Source organism: Arachis hypogaea, chromosome 17 (assembly GCF_003086295.3).
Source record: "Arachis hypogaea cultivar Tifrunner chromosome 17, arahy.Tifrunner.gnm2.J5K5, whole genome shotgun sequence".
Lineage (NCBI taxonomy): Eukaryota > Viridiplantae > Streptophyta > Magnoliopsida > Fabales > Fabaceae > Arachis > Arachis hypogaea.
In genome coordinates this window covers 107,870,997-107,882,873 of record NC_092052.1, presented here as the reverse complement: position 1 = coordinate 107,882,873, position 11,877 = coordinate 107,870,997, and the positions used below count along the sequence as shown (strand labels likewise).

Below are 11,877 nucleotides of genomic sequence, written 5' to 3'. Positions count from 1 at the left end.
CATTTTTGGTTGGTTAAAATAGCATTTTGAACCGCCATTTTTACCCTGATAGTGATATTTTTATTGGTTAAAATGGCATGTAAAACCGCCGTTTTTACCATATTAAAATTACGTTTCATGTTGTTTAAAATGGCAGTTACAAGCCGCCATTTTTATCGGATGAAAGTGACATTTTTTATCGTTTAGATATGTAGGTTTAACTGTCATTTTTACCGTGTTAAACAAATAATTTTTTGTTTAAAATTTCACAATAACAAGAAATCATAACCTATAAACAAAATATTATGTAATTTATAAATAAAGTATTAAACAGATTGAGAAGTTTAGTAAGAAATCATAACCCATAAGATTCAATGTCTGAGTCATTACAAGGAATTTTATGGTTTCAGTTTAGCAATTTAAAGAAAAAACAGATTGAGAAGTTTGGTACACCTTCATGACCACAACATTTTAAAACTACTCCTGCAGGACACAACATTCTCCATTATAGTTACCGTAGCCACCAAAACATTAGCTCTTTGCTTTGTCACTGTCTTCACTTTAGACGAGTTTGATCCGAATAAATGTTGCCATTAATTTTGCATCCAGCAATATAGGATCTTGCCAGCAACAAGTACATGTCTTTCTACCTTTTGTACTCTTTGTATCGAAGAAAAAAGTAACCAAGATAATCAAAATCGATTGGAGACACTTTTGCCTATTCAAATTCCACATTCAGAGTCATTATTTCGTTCACAATCATCATAACATGATGAAGATTAATATTTAGTAATTGTATCTGAATTAGAGCCCACAATGCCCAGAAAATGTGTGATGCCAGAGCATATGCATTTGCCTCTGCATATAAAGTCTCTAGATCCTCCATAGCAACCTGTATTAATAAATCAACATATACGTTCATGCTTAATCCATGTAATATAGTTTTATTAATTATGATGACTTAATCAGTTAATCCACTTCACCATGGTAACAAACCTCGTTTGGTCTCTAAGATTGTAAGTAATGCTTGAAAAAATGGTATTGCTCGTTCCTATTTGGGTTTAGGGTTTAGTGGAGATATATGCCAGTGAGTAGACATGATGGTTAAAAGTAAAGCTTAGCATACTCTGAAATCCACAAAACGCTTCTATAACAACTAAGATTAAGTGACCAACTTACAGATTCAAATACACTAACAGTAGATTTTCTCAACCGCATCTGTTTGATCATTCTACTGGGGTCCCTCATATAAGCAGCGACTTGATTAGTTATATCCTGTTATGAAACAACACATTATGAGTAAAATAACATGCCTCTCACATTAAAGACTTCCAAATTCATAGAGACTTCCAAATCTTTTGATGACCTCTCTAGACCTTCAAGAGAAAGGGAAATCTCTCTTTAAAAAGAACAAGAAAATAAATGAAAAAGCGCCTAAAAATTAAAATATTAAGGACCCAAAAAAAATTGAATTATCTTTAAACTGGAAAGGAGTAACCAGCCACCAAGAACTCTTCTTGTTAAGCTATATTTTTTTGTTTGATTCAGTCATAGCAGAACAAATTATTTTGGCTAAAAGAGAGGAATCACCCAAAAATATTTGTACATGATCCGTGCCACCCATTCCTATGACTGTATATTAAGCACAAAATAGATATTTTTTCTTTCATATGTAAGTTCCAAGTCAAGAAACACACCTCTTGGAGTTCCAATATAGAATCTAAAGTCTCCTTGGAAGAAGTAATCAAATCTGAGTATGCTACTCTAACATTTTCATCTGCTTCACAAAATGAAGACTTGACTGGATCCTGCAGACAATATTCCGTGCTATCAGTCATGAAACTCAAATATGGTGAATATCAAATTGCATTAAATCTTAAAATTGGGATAGGAAAAGACCTGAGGTAACCTATTTGAACTTGAAAATTGCTTCTGAAGCAAGAACCTAAGCTCAAGAATTTTGTACCAGAGGGCCTTGAAGACAGAAGTCAGTGATGTTAATATAAAATCAAATCAGACTCAAAAGTATATGTACATTTTACTACCTGATATTATTATATTAATCATTCCCCTATTAGATGCCTTTGAGTTGTCTTTTGTTCTATGAATAAAAGACCATGTAAATCCTCCATCTAATTCATGCCTGTACAAAGGTATTTTTTCAAGTGCTCGGAAAGATAAGGATGAATTATGAAGTACTCTAAAAAAACAAATATTTTAAGATGATTGTTCTTTTAAAAATATTATATGCACACTAAAAGTCAATTATTATAGATTTATATATAAATATATATATATATATTATTTAATTCATCATTTTCAATACTAGTAAAAATTTAATTATAAATTTTCATTTGATATAGAAATTTAATTACATATTTTTGAACTAAAAGAATTTAATTAAAAAAATAGCTATGGACTAATTAAAAATTGGTTTCTTATTCTTATTAACGAGAAGTGATCATGAAAAAATGTGATTATTCTTTATTCAGGTATAATAATTGATTTTGGCATACAAGACTATTCATCATGATTCTTCCATTAAAATTGGAGACACTTGTAATTAACAAAAAATGCTATAATATTTTACAGAAATAATACAGATATATAATCAAGAAAAATAACTTACCAACTTTGTAGAGCATGTTGAAGAGACCCCCATTGTCCATGTACTCATATGCAAGAAGCTTCTCTTGGCGGGAACAATCGTAAGCAAGAGGTTGCAACACAAATGGATGGTTGACTTGGCTAACTTTTCCAATTGTTCTCTGGAAATCACTTTCGGAGATTCCCCAATCCTTGATCCTCTTCACAGCCAAGAACATACCGTTGACCATCAGCACCTTGTAGAGGCTCCCATGCATTCCTCTCCCAATCAACTCAACTGGTGCTCTCAGAAAGCATCATTGCCCCTTGTATGTTACAAAATCAGCTATTATATATTCATATATAAAAATATATATAATTTAATTTATTTTTAATAATATATTTTTCTTTCCTTGGTGAGGGACTAGGTGTACATGCCGCTGGAAGCAGCGATCCACACAAGTCAGGATTTTCAGAAAAGCTTTTCACACAAGTTAGGATTTTGAAAACTAACAAACAATTAAACCTTATTATATTTATAACTAATCTTTAGCTCATCAAAAGATGAATTTTGCATTTTATAAAAAATAATGATGTACCATAAAATTTTTGGATTTGTTTAATTTGGATTTTGTTTAATTTTACCAAATATAACTAGAACAGATTTAGAAAAGTTTGGCAATAGCACAAGAAACTCACTTACCTGGTGGACATGCAAGGCTGCCTTTATTATGATGGTGTCTTGTTTGATTAGTTTCTGAAACGGGAATGACAACTTGATTGAGGGAAGATGGAGGTGATAGGTGCATTTCCTATAATGAATTTATTATATATAGCTTAGTTGATGAGTGTGAAGTATGAAGGTTTATTATTGTAAAGCATGAGCATGAAAAGGGTGCTTTAGATACACTTCTGGGCACAACCACCAGCCACAAATAAATATCTGCATGAAAATCTCTCAATCATTGAACAAAACTCAAAATTGACTATTATTTTCCTTCTTGTGATAAAAAAATTATGTATTAAGTGACCTCAAATGTTCTGGTACTAGACTAAACAAACCTCTGATTTTGCATCCTTGATTGAAGAAGCAATTGCCTCAAATGTAGAATGACCATCTACAAACTATTTTTTAATTATATCTAGATACCATGTTTAAATAATAGTGACAGTAAAATTAAAGAAGAAAAAAAAAAGAATTGAAGATGAGTAGTAAAAAAGAACTGCAGAATAGAACCTGAACAAAATTAAAAAAGAACAAAAACTTATAAAAGAAAACTAATGAATTGAGTTAAAAGAAATATGTCACACCCATTAATAAAATTCGAGGAACTTATATATACAAAATCTCACCAAAGACCAAGGCAACGAGCCAACGAGATATATCATAGCTGCTATAATAAAATCTATCTTTCTAAAGCAACTAATCTTGGTTTTCTTGATTTTCCAAACTTTTAGCTTGCTGTATTATATTATTCTCTTCCTTAGATTGGAGCAAAGAAGTTCCATGACAAATGGAGCATGCATGGACAAAAAGGAAAACAATCAATTTGACGTTGCAATGCACAAGCATTGCAAGTGTAATGCTCTTTCCACAGCTAATCAGACCATCTAACACAATTTGCTTCCTAACTTTAACACCTAAAAAATTGAAAGACACACAAATCACACTGAACTTCACTTTAAAAAAATCAAGCCAAAAGAGAGGGTGGGGAAATCAAGCCAAAGACACATCACCATCAGCCTCAAATATGCATATTAATAATACTCTTTATTATATATCCAATACATATAAATATATTACATATAAGAAAGAGAATTGGGTTCAATAACTACCTTTTGGTCTCTGTTAATTGTATTAAATCTTTTCTCAAGTCCATAAATACATTCAGTATAGTAACTATCCCTCTCATTTTTATTTCCAACAAAATTACTCCTATCTATCAAACTTTCAAAACATGAAATTTAATGTCTAATTATAACAATATCTACAAAAATTTAAAACTGCAGCTTCAATGGGAGCAGATTAGCAGTGTGGCAATCAAGCTTCTAGTAGTAATAATAATAATAATAATAATAACCAAAGAGCAAAAATCACCCAAAATCAGAATCAACCATAGAAAAGCAAGCCAAATTCCATATATTAGGATCAAACACCCAATACTCATGTGATTTTACCTTATCTTTTGAATTATTGTTTAAAATACGTAATCGATTTTAAAATGATACTGAATCAATTTTGAAATAGAAGAAAAAACAAAATTCCTACCTATTGAGCAAAAGCAGAAGCAGAGTATAACTAAGCATGCAGCGATTTGAAAGATTTAACCTATAATTTACAAACTGAAGCTAGAAAAATAAGAAATAGCACTCACATATATGAAGCTATTCTCCTGCACTTGGTTTTCATCATCAAACACTGTCATTATCAAAATTTACATCACATTTATCAAATACAACATAAGCATTTATTCACACAGCAACGAGAATACATTTATTTTTCTTAAATAAAGAAAATCTAAATAATGTACTTCTTGTTCAATTTAACTATATTCGTATTAAAGAAGAGACTCATTACAGTATCAAAACACAGAGAATCGCACTTTTGAACCCTAGAATGTAAAAAGATAGAAAACTGACCTGCTGATCTAGAACGAAAGGGAGGCACTGAGGATTTTGGCGGAGAAGACACAGAGGATGACAAGGAGGAAGCTGGAAGAGGAATCACCGGAAAAGATCGCGACGGGAGGAGATGTCGCCGAAGGAGATCGCCTCCAGGTGTTGCCGGAGAAGATCATCGCGGAAAAGATCGTCATTGAAGGATATCGTCACAGGAGGCGAATGCAGAAGGAGATCGCCGCTGGAGAAGCTGTCGCTGGAGGAGATGTCACCGGAGAAGATCGTCGTTGGAGGAGATCGGAGAATGCCACTGAGAGAGTTTCACTTTCGGGTTTCACTTTTTCACCAGATAAGATACTTAGGGTTTCTTGGTTTTGGCCTTTTGGCCCTTTTTTTTTTAAATACTGGTTTCAATAATGGCGGTTGAAAACTGCCAAAATCACCAAAAAATGCTATGTTTGAAAAATTAATTATGGCAACATCATAAAATGTCATAATATCCGAATATAATGGCAGTTCTTTAAAGCTGACATAATATAAATGCCATTTTAAACTCTTTTTTTTGTAGTGGTTAAGTACCCACTATGGATGGCCAACATCGTATTGGTAAAAAAGCCAAATGGAAAGTGGCGAATGTGTGTAGACTACACCAACCTCAATAAAGCCTGCCCAAAAGATCCCTACCCCCTCCTAAGCATCGATGCACTAGTCGACGCATCCTCAGGCTACAAATACCTCTCTTTCATGGACGCATACTCGGGATTTAATCAAATACTAATGCATAAACCCGACCAAGAAAAAACCTCATTCCTAACCCCGAAAGCAAACTACTGGTACATAGTAATGCCGTTCGGTCTCAACAACGTGGGGGCCACATATCAGAGGTTGATGAACAAGGTATTCGCCGACCACATCGGAAAGCTAATGGAAGTCTATGTGGACGACATGCTAGTCAAAACCCAAGGAGAAGAAACACTATTGTTCGACTTGACCGAAGTGTTCAACACCATAAGGAAGCATGGAATAAGGCTAAATCCCACAAAGTGCACCTTTGCAGTAGAAGCCGACAAATTCCTAGGGTTTATGCTAACCCAAAAGGGCATCGAGGCAAATCCGGACAAATGCTAAGCCATTCTCAACATGAAAAGCCCGACTTGCGTGAAGGACGTGCAGCAGTTAAACGGAAGGCTGGCGGCCCTATCCAGAATTTTGGCTGGATTAGCTTTAAATTCCTTCCCTTTCTACTCAATATTAAGGAAGGGAAAGAAGTTCGAGTGGAACCGGAATGCGAAAAAGCCTTCCAAGACTTCAAATCATTCCTGAGACAATCATCCATCCTGACCCGACCTAAACAAGGAGAAGAGCTGGTATTATATCTCGCAGTTGGAAGTCGGGTGATAGCATCGGCTCTGGTTAGAGAAGATGACAATGGATAACAGCCCATCTACTTCATCAGCAAGGCTTTACAGGGGACCAAACTGAACTATTAGAAAATAAAAAAGTTTGCCTATGCCCTCATACTTACGTCCTGAAGACAACGACCATACTTTCAAGCCCACTCCATTAGGGTACTGAAATGAGGATTTATACCTGTTCAGAATTTAACCAAATAATTTCGTTGTGAGCATAGTCCATACCGATATTCGATCCTCAAATCAAAGTTTAATTTTTGGTTGTCACAAGTCCAACCCAATAAAAGTAACCGAGAATATTAGTCCCGGATCGTCATCTCAAGGAATTTCAGTGAGGTATGCATATTATTGGTTATGGTATCCAAGGGGTTAGGTTGGTAAAAAGGGGCAAGAAAATAAAGCAACAACTAAAGAAAACAAGTAATAAAAGGAGACATTCATGGAAAGGGTTGAGAATTAAAACTTTCTATCCTAGTCACTAATCATAGCAATAATTAACAAGAATTTATCCTATTTAGTCAACTCCAACAATGGAAGAAAGTACAATGTTATCTTCACACGAGAGAAAGTCAAATAAGACTAGTTAATGATGCACGAAAATTTGCCTCTCAACAAATTTTCTACCGGCAAGTGCACCGGATTGTCGTCAAGTAAAAACTCACTGTAGAGTGAGGTCGAATCCCACAGGGATTGGTTGGTTGATCAATGTTAATTGGAGAATTGTTCTAGTTGAGCAAAATCAGAATTGAATTGGTGTTGCAGAATGTAAATTGGCGGGAAACTTAAATTGCAGGAAATTAAAGGAACAAAAATTAAAATTGCAAGAAAGTAAATAATAGAAACTTAAATTACAAGAAATTAAATGGGAATGGGGAATTAGCATGAAATTAAAGAAGCAGAATATAATAAGAATGGGTAAGATCAGAGTAGGGGATTCATTGGGCTTTAGGAGATACTGAATTCTCCGGATCAAATCATTTTCATCTCTTCCTTAATCAATGCATTCATTGACATTGCTTGGCAATCTTAGATTATTGGATCCCAATGTCTTGACTCACCAATCTCTCAAAGCATGAACAATTTCCCAATGTCTTGATTTAATTGCTCATGGGAAGAGATGAAGTTCGGTCATTGATTAGACCATACAAATTCATAGATCAAAGTATTGGTAGGATTAAATGTCGCAATATCCATCCAACTCCAATCTCATCCAATGTGAGAAAGCATTTCTAGTATGAATTCCTCATACCTCTCTCAAGGATCAGAGGGATTCCAATTATGAGTAGCTTCTCCGTCAAGACAACTACCCAATTGAATTAAGATCGAAAGCTTTCTAACAAAAATCAAGAGAAAAGAAAGAAGAAGAAGATGAAAACTACTATTGATACATTGAATTACAATAGAGCTTCCTAACTCAATGAAAGAGGTTTAGTTGTTCATAGCTCTTAAAATGAAAAATAGAATTGAAAGATACATTGCAAAATTGAAAGAATTACAGAAAATTAAAATTGGCAGAGTGTGAGTATCTCTCTCTCGCCAAAAGTTCCAAAAGTCCCCAACTAACATCAATTCTAAGCTATTTATACACTTTCTTTTCTTGATCTTCAATCTCTGAATTAGACTTTTGGCCTTGATTGAATTGGGTTGAAGTTGCTCCAATTGGTTTCCCTTGCTATTGAGAAGAGATATGTTTGAATTGCCAAATTCTGATGCTCACGTTGGAGTCCACGTTTGAGGACTAACGTTGAAACAAATGCCCTTTAGAAATTTCAGTTCTGCTTGCTATCATTGGCATTTAGATCAACGTTGGAGTGCCAACGTTCTTCTACCCATGCGTACACGTGCTTTGCGCGTTTGCGCCCTTGGGGTCAGAATACGCATCCACGTGTGCACGTACGCTGCGCGCGCGTGGATGCAAAATCCCAATTTTTAGTTTTGAAAGCTTTTAGAAGAGCGTTGGCCTTGGCGTTGGACTGGAAACGTTCCCTCCAACGTTGGCCTATCCACACGTGCGCGCGATGTACGCGTGCGTGACGTGGCAAAAAATTGCCGATTAAGAATTTATAATAAGAATAGCGTTGCAAGTACAGTTCTTAACCGACGAAAATTCTACTTATCAATTTAAAAAGGGTTGTCAGAAATTAAGAATAAAATACTGGGGGTAGAATTTCCAGGTCGTCTCCCAACGAGTTGACAAAAGAGTGCAATTTATTAGTCAGGAGTTTTCTGAGAATTTTTAGAGTTGGAGAACGGGAAATTAAAATAATTATTAATTAAAGCAATGAAAACTAACAAGAGGTTTTATATATTTGAAATAAAAAAGCCTTGATTGGGAGAAGATTAATTAGAAGTTCTATCCTTGTTGAATTCTCCCAAGTGTAATGGTAATAGGTGGTTGTTTCTACTTAGTTATCCCTTACCGAATAAAGGAAAGTCAAGTAACTGAATCAGCCCTAATTCACAAGTCCTAATCCTCTCCTATGGAAGGATTAGCGTTAGTGACTAGAGAGCCAGCCAACAACTTCTAATTTTCAATTAACACTTGAGTACTCCAACTCAAGGGTCTCCTTTCAATCAACTCCCAAGCCAAGTTGGGAGTCTACTCCATTGACGTGAATGCCATTTTCATAAACAATAAAAGGGGAAGAAAAGAAGACATGGAAATTCAAATAAAATAATAACAGAAAATTAATTAAAGGTAAAAATAATTCTTTGCATTAATAAATTCCGAAATCAAAGATATCCATATGTAAATCTGAATAGGGTTAATGGGTGATTAAAAAGAGTAAGGAAATAAAGAAACAAACTAGAGTGATAGAAACTTCAACGGAGGTAGTAACTCTTCTAAATATCTAAATCAAAAGCATAAAACTAGAAATCTATGAATGTGAAGAAACCTAGAGGAAGTAGTAATTTTCTCTCTAAGATTCCAAACTAAAACTCAAAACTATGCGAATGAGAATGTGTGTTGAGTCTCTGCTTGTCCCATGGCTCTAGTCTGTGTTTCTGGGCCAAAAACTGGGTCCAAACTCAGCCCAAAATCACCCCCAGCATCTTCTGCAATTTCTGCACGTGGAGCACGTCACACGTACGTGTCAGTCCTCACTGGTTATCTCCTTTATTTCTTGTGCTCCTTCCATTTTTGCAAGCTTCCTTTTCATCCTCTAAGCGATTCCTGCCCTATATAGCCTGAAAACACGTAGCACACAGATCACGACATCGAATGGTATAAAGAAGAATTAAAATACACAATTTAAAGGCTTAGGAAGCAAGTTTTCAACCATAGAACAAAATTGGGAAGAAATTGTAAAATCATGCAAATTGTATGAATAAGTGTGCAAAGACTTGATAAAAACCACTCAAATTAGCACCAGATAAACCATAAAATAGTGGTTTATCAATCTCCCCACACTTAAACATTAGCATGTCCTCATGCTAAGCTCAAGGAGATAAAAAGAATGAATGAGGGAAAGCAAGACTCATGAGATGCACCCTATGTATGTGAATGCAACTATATCCCAAGATGTTTCTATCTACTTGGTTAAAAGTAAACAGGTTCTCCAAGACAAATATAAATCAGATTCCACTAATTCAAATCATACAATAAAAGATAAGTAAACATGTAAGAAGGTAGCTCATGAAAGCAGGGAACATAGAATCAAGTATTGAACCCTTACTGGTAGTGTATATGCACTCTAATCGCTCAAGTGTCTAGGGTTAATCCACTCTACTCTTCTCTAGTCATGCTTTCTAAAACCGTGTTCTTCATCTAACCAATCAACAAATATTTAGCGTACTAATGCAAACATCATGAGGTCTTTTCAAGGTTGTAATGGGGCTAAGGTAAGGGTGAGGATATATGTATGGCTAAGTGAGCTATAATATGAATCTTTGACTAACCTAAGTTCTCACCTAACATACACATACTCTATATAACTCTAAAATTATGCCTAGCTATCCAAAATCTCACTTTTTCATCACATACTCATGTATCAAATTTTCTTTAAATTCACCACTATGCATTGATCTTTTATTAAACTTAGCATTGGGATGGTTTTATCCCATATTCATTTATTTCTTTTTCTATACTTTTCTTTCACTCTCTTTTTTTTTATGAACATAAAAGCAAACATAACATATCAATGCACATGGTTTTTCTGGTCTCATATGAGTATGCACCTAAGTTCCCAATACTTTTGTCAATAAAACACAATACAATTTTATTAACCCAAGTTCCCACAATTTTCCACACTTAATTGATACACAATCTCTATCTTAAACTAACCAAAGATTCAATTGGGGTAATTAATTATTTTTCCACTTAAGGCTAGTGATGTGGTAATATAAAGAACAAATGGGGATTAAAAGGCTCAAGGTGGCAAACAAAGTTAATTGAAATGGCAGGCTATTTGGAATAAGTGAGCTAATAACAAATGATTGCCTCAATCATATGTATGCATGCAAATACACTAAACAATGGACATATAGAATGGAACAAACTATAGATTGCAATCATAGAGAAGAAAACACACAAGAATAAAAATCATGGTTAAATAATGTAACCATATAATTAAGCTCAAAATCTCACAAGTTGTGTGTTCTTAGCTATAATTCATGTTCCGAATTACAATCTTCAGACAAGTTTAACACAAATTTTCAATTTAAATTAGAGAAATACTATAAAATAGGGTCTTTGAAAAGAAATTTATTACTTCAACCAAGCAAAACATTCATGCAAGCAGTTATTACCATGCAATCTATCCTATCTAACAAAAGAAAAACTAAAATGTTGGTGTTAAGAGAGAGAAATTACCTCTGAAAGTCAAGGACTGACCTCCCCACACTTAAGCTGATAAATCACTATTTTATGGTTTATCTTGTGTTTTATTGAGTGGTTTCATCAAGTCATCACCCACTTATTCATACTAATTGCATGATTTTACATTTTCCTTCCTAGTTTTATTCTATGGTTAAAAACTTGCTTCCTAAGATATCTTTAATTTGTATATTTTAATTCTCATTTATACCATTCGATGCCGTGATCCGTGTGTTAAGTGTTTCAGGCTTTATAGGGTAGGAATGGCTTAGATAATGGAGAGGAAGCTTGCAAAAATGAAAGAAAAATAAGAAACTAAGGAGATGACCAGTGAACAACGATGCACGCGCATGGCTCACGCGAGCGCACGGAATGGAGAAAATTGCAGCGACGCGTGTGCGTGCCTGACGCGTATGCGTGGTTTGGAGTCTGCACGAATGACGCACAGGCGTGGACGACGCGTAC

At 34.6% G+C, this 11,877-nt stretch overlaps 1 protein-coding gene across 3 annotated transcripts; it reads right to left on the bottom strand.

Moving 5' to 3' along the window:
* Window positions 1–322: 322 nt before the first annotated feature.
* Window positions 323–5,661, bottom strand: LOC112765811 (uncharacterized). Of its 3 annotated transcripts, none has more exons than XM_025811672.3 (8): window positions 5,206–5,661; window positions 4,941–4,984; window positions 3,269–3,322; window positions 2,609–2,891; window positions 1,879–1,953; window positions 1,677–1,787; window positions 1,159–1,254; window positions 323–871 (listed from the first exon to the last, which is right to left on the bottom strand). In XM_025811672.3, the coding sequence occupies exons 4-8, from the start codon at window positions 2,654–2,656 to the stop codon at window positions 698–700; spliced, it is 504 nt and encodes a 167-aa protein (XP_025667457.1). In that variant the 5' UTR covers window positions 2,657–2,891; window positions 3,269–3,322; window positions 4,941–4,984; window positions 5,206–5,661; the 3' UTR covers window positions 323–697. The 3 variants fall into 3 exon arrangements, with proteins under 3 accessions (XP_025667457.1, XP_025667456.1, XP_025667458.1); XM_025811671.3 differs by having other exon boundaries at window positions 3,269–3,377; window positions 5,206–5,559; XM_025811673.3 differs by lacking the exon at window positions 4,941–4,984 and having other exon boundaries at window positions 3,269–3,377; window positions 5,206–5,531.
* Between the last annotated feature and the right edge of the window lie 6,216 nt (window positions 5,662–11,877).